A 13126-nucleotide genomic window follows, 5' to 3' on the forward strand; every position below is an offset into this window, starting at 1 on the left:
TAGATACAATTAAAAGCTCAACTGTGATACTTCTTTGTTAAGTGCAAACAGCACTGTGACTGTAAAGTGCACCTACATTTGCAGAGGGTTCAAGTATTCTTGCATATTTTTAAAATACTCCATATTTGATAGTTGCTGAAAAGAAGAGATACTGGGGAAAAAACTATAGTAAGAATGCATCAAGATCTTTTTCTAAATAACCAGAGAAAAATCACTTACAGTAATAGTTATATTTTATTTTCTCTTTTAGTTTCAATGTGCAGTATTTTCAGCATTTTTTTTTTTAAACTTAAACATACATCTAAAATTATATGCTTTCCTTTTCCTTTGAGTACAATTGCTTTTTGGGTTGGGGCTCCGAGCTTTTTCTCATCATTGCCCTCAAACTATACAAGACAACACCACACCACAGGGTGCGTTACCTTATCCTTCGTCAGGTTGATCCAACTTGATGGTATGCATACACAGACTGATGGGAATGATAAAAATCACACAAAATGCACATGACAAAAAGCAGCACATGCTTCACAAACGCTCTGCAGCATTTATACCCAGTTAACTTGAATACAGCTAAAACTTGACATACAATAGAAGCTCTCCTGGGTACGACTGTGGGATTCTCAAGGTTTTCAATGGATACTTTAAGGTAGCATGCACAAAGAGTTCACCTGAAATCTCAAAATTAGGTAAAATTAGCATATTGGACTTTCCCAAAATTTTGCTACATTGCTTACTCTAGTTCTTACAGCAGCTTGCTTTCACTTTAAAACAATTAAACTAGTTAAAAACTTCCGAAGTACTTTGCTCTCTTACAACTTTCATCAATTTTATCCTTATAACCAAAACTGTTTTAAAAGTAAAAGAGCAAAGCATCTACCATTGTCACTTACTTGATTTCTACCTTTAGTAGAAAGTTTAGTTGGGATTGTGCATGGAAAAATTCTGCTTTATGAAATGAATGTACTTCAATCAGTTCCCCTTTTTCTCCCACCCCATCCCTTTCAACCACCAGGTAAGATCCTGGATGACCAAATTTAATTAAACTGCTTATTGCTATATTTATTGCTCATTATACCCTAAAATTTCTTTTATTTAGGAAGCGTAAATGCTTAGCTGTGACAGCTCCACAAAATCTTAAGACAAATCAGGTCTGCTGCTCTTGGAGAACTGTCCTTGCAGTGTTTTTGACACAACCTCCTTATCTGCTATATAAAGTTAACAGCCATTTAAAAAGGAGAATGGCAAGACAGAATGCTCTTAAGGCAAATCTACTAAATATCAACAAATTACTTTTAACCCAAAAGGTTCCATTTGTTCCCCACTTCGTTTGATCTAAATCTGTTCATTCATTACTCAGTGCTTTAGGAATGCTGCTGGTGGTTAAGAAACAAGCAATGTCTTGGTGCTGAGAAGGCATTCCTACCAAAGCAAAAGTAATACACAATCATTTACTAGATGCTTTAGGCAAGAAATAACATCTAAGTATATACTTTAGAGAAGATTTAAATAAACTCACATTCAATTTCAACTGGAAAAGAGCATAAATAGTACTGAAAATGCTTTGAATCCTGCAAATATGAACTGGTTTACAATGAGCTGTAGTTTCCAACTCCTCACCCTTGCACTCGGTGCAAGGGAGGGGGCACACTGAAATGAAATGCAATCGAGCTTTATTTAATGGGCCAATGGGTAGCTGGCCCAAACACTATTTATAAAAAAATTGGCTAGCATACAGTGTTCGTAAAGGAGGGCCATATTATAGATTTAGTAAAGTGGGTTCTTTGACAACTGAATTGTAAACGAAGTTTTAAACATTAATCTGTCTTAAGTATGCTCCCAATCATGCCATACCTCTAATCTTGTAAGGTTGTAAAGAAGCCAGTTCCACTGCAAAGCACATGAAAGAAACTGTTTGCTTTGGTTAGCCAGGACACCAAACGTAAGTATTAAGCCCAAACACATTTCTACCCTGTTCTCAATGAAAAACTAACAGCCTAATCTTCAGAATTAGCTTTCTGTCTACAGCAAGTTAAAAACATTCTGTGAAATAAAATTTTGCCTGAAGTCAACCTCAAGAGACAAGTGATTTATTTTTTTGCTTTAAATCCAACATCGGTACTTCTTAGTGGCCATTGTTTTGCTGTCACTGTCCCCACCACATAGCTCTTGGCTCTTGTCACTAGAAGCAGGCAGGAATGATTTTAAATATGATTTCACTCCAAAATAAGTGAGAGTGGGGAAAGCATGTCTAGGAAGTAGTCAGGAAAGTGTGCTGCAGGTGAAACATTAGATTTGAAGCACTACTGGTGTGTGTTTCCACACTAGGAAGACCCTTAAGTTACATTCCCTTCAGGTCACTGAGGATTTCCTAAGAGGAGGTACCCTTCTTTAGACACTTAGGACACGTTTCAGGAGGTATACTACGACAAATCTCCAAGAGAAGTTAAAACAGATGGAGTTATTACTACCAGTGAATCTGTGTGAGGTTAGAACCAACTGCATCAGCTCTGAAGCTTGACTTGAAATGGGTAATGCAAATATTTGCTTGAAGGCCAGCAATGGACATTTGAGGAAAGGGGGTCTGCCACACCTGATGTTTTTCATCCAGCCATGCTGACTGCTTAATTCAATATATTCCTTCACTGCTTGGAAAGATTCTATGGCAAGTCCCAAACTGGTTTGGAAAGTTTCATAAAGGGTCTAGCTCCTGTTACCCCAAGGTAAAGTAACCAGCTGTTCTGTGTTAATCATGAGGAGCTTAAAATGATGAAGAATTTAACAGTTTGTAACACAATGTATACTGTTATATGGTAAGAATATGACTAACCTGATGCTTAAAAAATATATTAAAATCTATTTTAAATTTTGGAAAATAGCTTACAAAAATATCTTCACTTAAACTATACATCATACAAAACTGACTGGTGTGTGAGTTTACAGTACAAAACGATTATTGGTGGTTACAAAAGGGAAGAGTGATCTATACTACCCTTATTGAAAACACAGGGCATTATATCTCACTGCCCTGAATTAGTCTCCTATCAGAATTAAGATAATTTCCAATATAACTCAAAAACTTTCAAACAGTATCTATTTTATTAAATCTTTTTCTGAACTCCTGTTCAGTTTCTTTTAAAAATCACCACAGTGCTGTGGCCCAAGAACGAAGAGTAACCCAACTAAGGGCAGAAATAATTGCTCTAGATAGGAAGATCTGTAGAGAGCTAAATACAGCAACATCTACAGTTGTTTCTACTGCCCATACTGTCAGTTTCCTCTATCAGTTTCTAAAAGGAAGTGACATCAGTGGACAATTCCTTTGTAATCAATTTATGGGCAGAAGCAACAATTTTTGGTCTAGATTGGAATTAGTTTAAATATATGGGTTTAATAAATACAAATATACACATCTGTATACATTAAATGTTGTCACATGTGTATAATTTCAACATATACATTATATACAGAAATACATACAGTACATGCTCCTCCTGACAACACTATCTCATTTTTCCAAGTGTCACCAAAAGGTGTGATAAGAAAATGAAGAGAAGTTAAATATAGGACATGACTGAGAACCAAGGTATCATTTCTCTGTAATTAAAGAATTATAACAAATACAACTGAAGACAAATGCTGTGCTAGATTTCCCCATGTAATGCTTAGGAATCAATGGGGTTCCCTGGGTGGTGAGTAAAAGCTAAATCTGGCCCTGTGTAGTGTCCTGAAATTCACAGATACTTGTACTGTGTTTGTGTCTAAAGCATTATGTATACAACAGGTAATAAAAGAGGTTGTGTAATCTAACACCTTAGCCAGTCCCAAAGTAGACCACAGCAGCCTTCAGATTCTTAACTGCTAGCATAAATTTGTTTACATGAGAGTGGTTTGAATCCAGATGACTCCATGGTCTCAGTTAGGAAAGGTCAAATGGTTATTGACTACTAGGGAGCTTGCACCATTTTGTCTCTTAATGCTGTGCAGCAAATAAGAACAGTTTCTTAGTATACAAAAGGCTGATCCAGAGTAACTAGTCCTCTCTTTTACCATTAAGTCTCAAAAAAAAGGAATTCTAAAGAAGCTACAGTAAAGTGGATCACAAGAATGCCTCCTTAGTACAGTCTCTCAAGACAAATTAATCAATGTATTCCAGTTTTAAAGCACTTTAAGAAAAAGTGAGATGCAAAACAAGATGTACATTAAGATGGATTTCCAAAAGGAACATGAATTCAAGCACAAGGAAAAAAAAAAGAGGACAATACAGATGTCAAGACATTCAGTAACGTGGCTTCTGTTCATCTCAAATTACAGCACAGCTCATGCACCACACATCTTACAATTTTACATACTGTACATGATATAGAAATATTTAAGTTAAAATTTCTTTTACTGATATACTGTACTCAAATTTTAAATCCTGAGAAGAAAAAAGAAAAATGTGTGGTTATGTATGTGCACTATATCTCCGATATTACGAACACATACACCACGCGATATCAGAAAGTCCAGAGAGGGGAATTACATGCTGGAAGTGTAAATCATGAAAGCCATTTTCTCTTATCCCTGTTTGGGAGAGACATAAGGAAACAATTTCTATTCTGTACTACACAACAGTATATACAGGTACATAAAACTACGAAGTTTTCTAATGACTGCAGCTTGCAATAACAGTCTTTCTGTCAGTTTCTTACCAGCTGCACCACAGTGGCTTCAGCTGAACATTAGGAAGAAGAGTAATACCAGTTACCCTGCATGTAGCACTTGCTCGTATTTATAGTTACTAAACATGTCTCAGGTTAGTCCCAAACACCACTTGAAAAACACTGACATATTTTTTTTCCACTCACAGGTATCTGGTGTCAACAACAACAACAAGAACCACACTAGACTTTTCGGGTGATTTCCAGTGCTGCAGAGCACTTGTCCATGCATTCTGGAAGTAAAACTGACAGGTCCATATTTATCACAAATGCAACCCCAGATACTTTCTTGATCTTGCATTCCCCGTAATTCATATCAGATTCCAATACTAGTCATGCAGTTCCATTACACATCAGAATGTTCAACATGCTGTGACCTTGTGGACATTTTGCAAACAAGTTAGTAAGCGATGATATGGCGTTCCTGGAGATGCTACCACCTCAAACACCGACTGAAAGGCCCTCCGATCTAATTCTTCATCTATCTGATGTCGGTAGAAGTCTATGGCCACCAAACAGAAGATGTTAACATCCACTTGCTCTGATTTTCCCATTCTGCTGATAATATGTGGAAGACTGAAATATAAGTTAAGGTCATAATATGACAGAAGTTGCTCATCTTTTGGTAACACAGTTTAAACACTATTCTCCAATAAAATGATGTATTTTTGAGCTCACCAATAATGGTAAGGTGCAAAATACTGTCACACAGCAGTTAAACTGCTACTACAGAAATTCTATTTCTTCATTAACTTCATGCAGTTTCTTATCCCCAGAAATTAATTTTAATCTAGCAGTAGTTTTCTTTATCCACTGGAGCAAACAGTGCAATCAGCACCACAGTCGCAACTGCTGATAGCCAAAGAGCACTGCTGAGATTAAGAGTCATTAGGAAGTTTCAAACATGACATATGGCTACTTTTTTTGCCTGGTCATGAAAGGCAACAGTTATTTTTCTGATTGTTCGTTTGAGGTGTTTGTTTGTTTTTCAATAAACCCAGCACTGATACCACCTATGTCTTTCGGCTGTTCCAATTTATTTGGCTGATGTCATTCCATCGCCAAAGCTCACTATTACTGCAGTGCACCTCCAGGGGGACGCTTGTAAAATAGTTTGTAAAGGATAATTTCTTTAATTAGATTTTGTTGTTTTGTGGTTTGTTGGTTGGATTTTTTTTAATATATTTTATCTTGCAGAAGGAATATAGAAGAAAGCTTTTAAAAGGTCACTGCAAAGCTATCTGGTGAAGCTTTTAAGAAGTCCTTCAAAGCAAGTACTTTCCCAATCATCTTGCATAGTCACAAGGAACTGATCTTAAAACAGTAGTTTTAGATAACTTCATTCTCATGATCTGTTTAGAAGTTCTCTTTTTTCCCCTCAAACCTGAGGCACCAATAGCACAAAGTGGTATACGCCACTATTAACTGCAGTGAATCTGCCTTTTCTTGTGTGTTAAACTTGTACTCTTATCCTTCAAGACTATCAATGTGCTTTACAGAATCACTATATTTACCCAGAAATGGCACACATTCAGTCTTTTTAGGATACATTGCTGAAATCCATTGACTGGTGGAAGCACTGACAAAAAAACAGGAAAGACTCCACATTGCCATTGCCACAGGTGTTCTTTGTGTGAAATTAGAGAGAGAGAGCATCACCCAGTCACGGACCATTGAGGACTGTCCAGTGCTATGTAGTGTCTGGAATACCTGCAAAAATATTTTACACAGAAATAAAGACATGGTACATAGACATGGGAAAGAGTTTAGTCTCTCTTGTAAAGTTCTCTCCAGCTACAAAGCTCTGAGGTTCACAAACTGGATTCCTGGAGACAACTCTGAGTCTAAAGAATTAATGAACAATGCCTAGACAAAGAGATTCTGCAAAAGTGTCAGCCAGGATCCAAGTGGACTCGTGACATCTGTGCCAAACTGAAGTAAGCATACAGAAATGCAAGACTTGTCTGGCATCTATATTCTTACAGATCAAACGCGGTGTGCATATGCACTCTCAAGTGATGCATGAGTCCAATAAGTAGGTGCTGAAGAGCAAAATACCCAGAAGCCCAACTGAGTCCACAGGGGCTTGACTGTAGAGTTCACACAGACAGATGACCTGGGCTGGCTCCTTGAGATCTAAAGAGTCTGAGCACCAGGATCACAACTATTAATTTTCTGTTTATTTTCCCATTATCAGTGATTGAACTATACTCCTGTGAGCTTTGTCTTCTGGGCGACATGGTGATTCTAGCCCTCTATGTTGCCCGGAAGACAAAGGTCACAGCAGTACAGCTCAATCACTGCAACTGGTTTGTTAGATCTAACAAAATTGATATTTGCCCCTCTGATTGAGCTGTCAGTTATTCAGAAATCTTCTGAAACATTTAAGAAAAAAAAAAAACCTCTACCTTATAAACTACTGTTGCCATGAATTGTGGGTAAGGCTGCTGATTGGATAAAAATTCTCCAATAACTTTATTCATTACGTCTTGTGGGGGGAAAAAATCATCAAGGAACTGTGGGAGGATCCGAGCCACTACTCTAGCTTCAAAAGGAAATCCCTTCCTGATCCTGAAAATAATAAAAAAGAACATATTTTATCATTGAATTCCAGTAAATATCTTGTTCTTTTCCAATGTAACTGGCAATAGAAAGAATGTTTTACTTTCACCTCTAGATAGGCAAAGAAGTGTTCAATACTGAGGAATCTAAGTCTTCATGTAATCTAACAGTCTACCCAGAGGTCTATCAAAGCTATCAGAAGTTGTTACAGGTGTTGTGTCCCCTCCCACCCCCCCCCCTTTTTTTTTTTTTAAAATAGTCAACATTTTTTTGAAACTCTGGAATTGCATCAGAGACAAGATTTAATAATAGCATGCCAAAAAAACTAAACAAGAACAAAAAGGACAGGGAGATCACTACTCCTAGTTATCAAAGACCATTTATAAGTAGAACACTCATGTCCATTCATAACATCTTTGCATTTTTTATTCAAGACCAGGATGACGAATATATCAAACAGGAAAAGCAAGTTGCGCTGCACTGTAAAGAGGGGAAAAGATACTCTGACTTAAAGACAATTTTACTTAAATAACACCAATTGGAAAATCTTTCTAATAAAGGCTGCATCTGTTGATGGGTCAAGATCAAGTTACCATCGTGTGATTACTCCGTGCAAAACTTATTTTCTGCTTGTAGTATTCACATTTGTTTTGCTAACCCTTAGGAGTGATATTTTCAAATGCACTCAAGCACTACTCTAGTTCTGTTCTCACTGAGTGCAAAAGCGAAACCCTCATCCAGTTTTATGGAAAAACCACTGAACACTTTAAAAAATGTAAACCATTATCCCACAAACTAGTATGCAAAATCTAACATGCTATGCTCACTTAAGACAGCTTTAGACTGAAAGATCAAAACAGGGATTTTGAAATGTTTTCATTAAATGAATTCCATGTGAATACAGAAGTTTTAGTGTACCCTTCCACTGCAATTACTTAACAGCCTTGGAAAGAGCAACACTTGGGTGGGGGAAGGGGAAAAAAGTTTTAAACTCTTAGGGTGGTTTGAAAGATTATTTCCCGTAAACTGGATTTATATCCTCAATTATGCAGAAGACATCCTGAAAAGCACTTAAGAGTTTGACCTGAAGGGAGATGGAAATACATTTATAAAGTATTATGGTTGGTGCAACACACAGTATCAGTTAGGACATGTCTGTTTTCCATTTACATTCCTGTACATTTCTGCTGCCTTCAGCAATTCCATCAGTGTTACTGTGTATATTAGAAGTATCAATTTTAAGCAATGGTAAGCAGAGAAACATCATTAATTTAATATTAGAACTATCAAATAGAGCAGTGACCACACAGTGCCAAACAGAATAATTTCCCTCCCAGTGCCCCATTACGCATTTTATCCTCTTACCTATCAAAAAGGACTGATACTCGTTCCATTGCTACGATCACAGATTCGCTGTCAGGAGCAGCAGGATTTGCATCTGTGGTACGACTGGGGCTGATTTTTTCCTTTCCTAAACCAAAATAATTTGTTACAAGTTTACTGCGATTGCTAAAATAAAACCTTTTTATCATTGATAACAAAAATAAATGAAGAAAATTAGCCCTGTTAGTAAGCTAGTCTCTCAGTACAAAGGTATAAAAAAAGTAAATACCTGTGTACATGCAAGTCAGCATTAATCCAAGTGCCGCCATTGCTCTGTGGGGGCTCTGCACATTCACTCTGTCAACACTCAGTTTAACTAGCGATTCACTATCCAGCCTAGAAAGTTGCTCTGAAAGGAGGAGTCGCTCTAATCCTCTCAGGACACAATGATAAATAATGGATGGCGTTGATTCATCACTTCCAGACACCATGACTCCACACATCTGAAATAAATAAAAAAGCCAGCTACCTGGTTCTGAGGTGTATTTAGGTCATCTTCTAGCACCATACCACTGCAGCTAGTATGGAACTGCATCAGGTATTAAGAAAACCTGATGAAACTGAACCCAAAAGCATACCTACACCAGAATAATCAAGTTAAGTGTTAAAGATAGCTATGTGGTGATCCCATGTTACATGACCACCTTTGACTGGAGGCATCACAACATACCTGTATAATTCCTGCAGAGAATTCAGGCCCTACATCAAGTGGGTAATTCTCGATCAAATAGAAAGCAGCTGCACACATTACCAAGATGTGCTGTTGGTTATGGATATTCACACAACTGTAAATAAGCAAAAACACTAGTGGTCACTTTGCATCAAAGTTGTCTGGGTCACAAATAGAGACAATATAAACAATCCTTAGAAACACAAAGTATTTTTTCACATGAAATTTATGTGATCTTTAAGATCACACAGAGTATCACCAAGATGCCATAAGAGCACGGGTTATCATGGAAATCCAGTGCAATGCAAGAAATTTTTCAGCAGTATAATTACAAACTATCATTGCCTGACTTGTTTAGGAGAAATAAGCTTCGTTACTGATCCTGCAAGTCTTCTTCAAAGAGTATGCCTTTTGACAGAAAAATAAGGTTTAGGGAACACAATTTACCAAAGAGACAAAAGTCTGAGCTATCAAAGTTTTCTCACCCTCAAATATCCTTTCACTTCTGTAAATCAAATCTAAAATTGGCTGATATTTTCAATAAAAATGCCAAAACCTGCTTGATACAACAGCCTGCTCTAAAATGTACTGACAACCGCAAACCATAAAGAGCCCTTTTGTTCACACAGAAGCATGCAACAGTTTGGGGTGGGGGGAGGGAGGGAAGAGCTTACTGTGCTACTCCTCTCAAATTCGAAAGCAGATACTCGCTGATAATTGGAATGAGTTGCTTTGCTGTCTCATCAAGCAAGTCACACTCAAGGATATAAAGAATTCCATGCAGAGCTCCAATCCGACTTGGCATATGGGTGCTTCTTAGGGTTGATTCCAGCAGTCGACTTACTGGTTCAGCCACTGCTTTATCCTAATACATCCAACAAGAGTATTCATTAGAAGTCAACACTGGTTCAATACCAGTGACTCCTGCCATTTGGAAATACTTGGAACAAACTAAAGAGCAGAAAATATGGCATGAATCAGAGCCTGGATTAAAACTACTTTGAATCAAATGTCACAAGATTAATATAATCAGATAAGACATGACTTGCAGATTAACTAGTAAGCTGATGCTACTTTGTTTCACCTGTAAAAAGTTATCTAAAGATTTAAAGCCAAAAAAACCAAGATAAGCATTAGTTCAGTAAATAATACATGCTATTAAGAATCCTCTACATATACGACATGTATGGTTGGAATTTTCTGGCCTTCAGCTAACCACAAAGGATGCTTCTGTCTGAAACTGACTGGTAGATGCTTGTAGTCTGCATCCAAAAGAATACTCTGCCATCCACTCAACTCAGAGTACAGCGTTCCATTTATTTGTTCTCCAAGACCACTGGCACTCAGACCTACGCATATCTTTCTCTCCACCACTCCCATGATCTGGACGAGGGGATCGAGTGCACCCTCAGTAAGTTTGCAGATGACACCAAGTTGGGAGGGAGGGTTGCTCTGCTTGAGGGCAGAAAGTCTCCAGAGAGGGATCTGGACAGGCTGGATCGATGGGCTGAGGCCAACTGTATGAGGTTCAACAAGGCCAAGTGCCAGGTCCTGCACTTGGGTCACAACAACCCCATGCAGCACTACAGGCGTGGGGAAGAGTGGCTGGAAAGCTGCCCGGCAGAGAAAGACCTGGGGGTGCTGGTCGACAGCCGGCTGAATATGAGCCAGCAGTGTGCCCAGGTGGCCAAGAAGGCCAACGGCATCCTAGCCTGTATCAGAAATAGTGTGGCCAGCAGGAACAGGGAGGTGGTTGTTCCCCTGTACTCGGCACTGGTGAGGCCGCACCTCGAGTACTGTGTTCAGTTTTGGGCCCCTCACTACAGGAAAGACATTGAGGTGCTGGAGCGTGTCCAGAGAAGGGCAACCAAGTTGGTGAGGGGCCTGGAGCACAAGTCTTATGAGGAGTGGCTGAGGGAGCTGGGGTTGTTTAGCCTGGAGAAAAGGAGGCTGAGGGGAGACCTTATCGCTCTCTACAACTACCTGAAAGGAGGTTGCAGTGAGGTGGGTGCTGGTCTCTTCTGTCAGGTGCCTGGAGATAGGACGAGAGGAAATGGCCTCAAGTTGCAGCAAGGGGGGTTTAGGTTGGATATTAGGAAAAAATTCTTTACTGAAAGGGTTGTCAGGCATTGGAACAGGCTGCCCAGGGAAGTGGTTGAGTCACCATCCCTGGAGATATTTAAAAGATGTGCAGATGTGATGCTTAGGGACATGGTTTAGTGGTGGGCTTGGCAGTGCTAGGTTTATGGTTGGACTCAATGATCTTAAGGGTCTTTTCCAACCTAAATGATTCTATGGTTCTATGTTTAGCCTTCAAACATCAAGCTGGTATCGGATATTTCACTCCCTATTATCAAAATACAACAACTCTTGGAATATGCAAAATCTATTCTAAAGTGTTAGATTTGAAAAGTCTTTTTCTTACAAGCATTTCTTCTTAAGCATTTAGTAGAAATTATTTGTTTTACCTTGCCTCTGTATTCATGAAGTATCTAACATACAAGCCAGTTTTACAGTGTGTGCTCTCTAGTTGCTCTTTTTAAGCGTATTTTTCTACATAACTGAGTACAGGACAACAAGCAACTCTTGATGCAACCAACTTTTTTTTCCCTCCCACTAACCTGTTATATTCAGCAGTTTGCTTGTGAGAAAGTGTTATTAGTTCACTGAGTGGGAAATTACAGCCTAGTCAGAATAAGCTGATCTCTAAAACTGCTTCTGCATGTTTGGCATCACTTTCACAGTCTTCCCTTGCACAGTTGCTGCTACAATGGCTACTGGAAGCCCTACCCCAAAAGTCTTTCAAAACTTTTCTTATCACTATTACCCATATAGTTTTATATTACTCTCACAGAGAGCTTCTAGAAAGGCTATCTTCATCCAAAATAATTTGTAATTTTTTTCCTAAACAATCCCACTCTGAAATGGCCATTGGAAAATACTACCGCTCTCTGGTCTACAGATTTAAAGACAGCAACACATTTCACTTAACTTGAATTAATAATGTTCTTTCCCTACATGCAGAATGATGCAGTGGAGGGAAGAGTGAGGGAAAGAAAAGGGATACCTGACTATCAAGCTATGTATTCATCACAATCACTGTCCCAGCCTCTCAGGAGATTACAGCCATTCACCTGTAACACAAATCTAGCAATAGCTGTTCCACAGTCCTCATTTCTGGCCTGAAATGTAACAAGCGAGTCCAGGGCAACGGTAACACTCAGCTGAGTAAGATAAACCAAAAAGCACATTGAATTAAGCTCAAGCCTCAGAACAGCCCTAAACCAAACCACCTTTCTGTTTGAATACAGGGCAACTGGAGGTAGTATTTGCAACCTCTGAAAGTCCAGAACACATATCCTATTACTTTTTATAGCCATGCAGATCAGTTAAAGGATTTTCTTAGACAAGCTACTCTTACCAAGTACATCAGGTTTTGCAGCAGAAGCTAAGGATGAGTTAACCTAGACACTCATGAATTTGCAATAAACTTCCATAGGAATTTCTTACCATTCCGAGAACAGCTGCAGCTTTACAAGTGGCTGGTATCAAATACTGTACAAGAATCTCATCTTCTGAAGGATGCACCTTTCGCAATTCTGTCAATGTTGTATACATCATCTCAAACTGATTCCTTTCTGTAAATAAGTCTGACACTGCCAGAAGCTGTACACAAATTAAAATTTAATATAAAAAAGCCCATTAGCAGACAGCCAAAAATTGACTCTCCCTTCTGTTATAATTGTCAGCAAGAGATTCCTGGATCGATCTATTAAATGTGTAAACATTAACTCAAGTATCTGGAATAACT

General features: G+C 38.5%; 1 protein-coding gene across 2 annotated transcripts in view; it reads right to left on the reverse strand.

Annotated features, from left to right (window-relative positions):
- Positions 1–215: 215 nt before the first annotated feature.
- The window catches only part of HTT (huntingtin), an 87239-nt gene continuing 74328 nt past the window's right edge, over positions 216–13126 (reverse strand). For both annotated transcript variants that reach the window (XM_052780603.1, XM_052780602.1), the window contains 8 exons: positions 12826–12981; positions 9990–10180; positions 9316–9430; positions 8875–9088; positions 8628–8733; positions 7109–7271; positions 6250–6410; positions 216–5276 (listed from right to left, as the gene is read on the reverse strand). In XM_052780603.1, coding sequence (XP_052636563.1) covers positions 5063–5276; positions 6250–6410; positions 7109–7271; positions 8628–8733; positions 8875–9088; positions 9316–9430; positions 9990–10180; positions 12826–12981 — 1320 coding nt within the window. In that variant the 3' untranslated portion in view covers positions 216–5062. The remainder of the gene's footprint in view (positions 5277–6249; positions 6411–7108; positions 7272–8627; positions 8734–8874; positions 9089–9315; positions 9431–9989; positions 10181–12825; positions 12982–13126) is intronic.

Source organism: Harpia harpyja, chromosome 2 (genome assembly GCF_026419915.1).
Source record: "Harpia harpyja isolate bHarHar1 chromosome 2, bHarHar1 primary haplotype, whole genome shotgun sequence".
NCBI lineage: Eukaryota > Metazoa > Chordata > Aves > Accipitriformes > Accipitridae > Harpia > Harpia harpyja.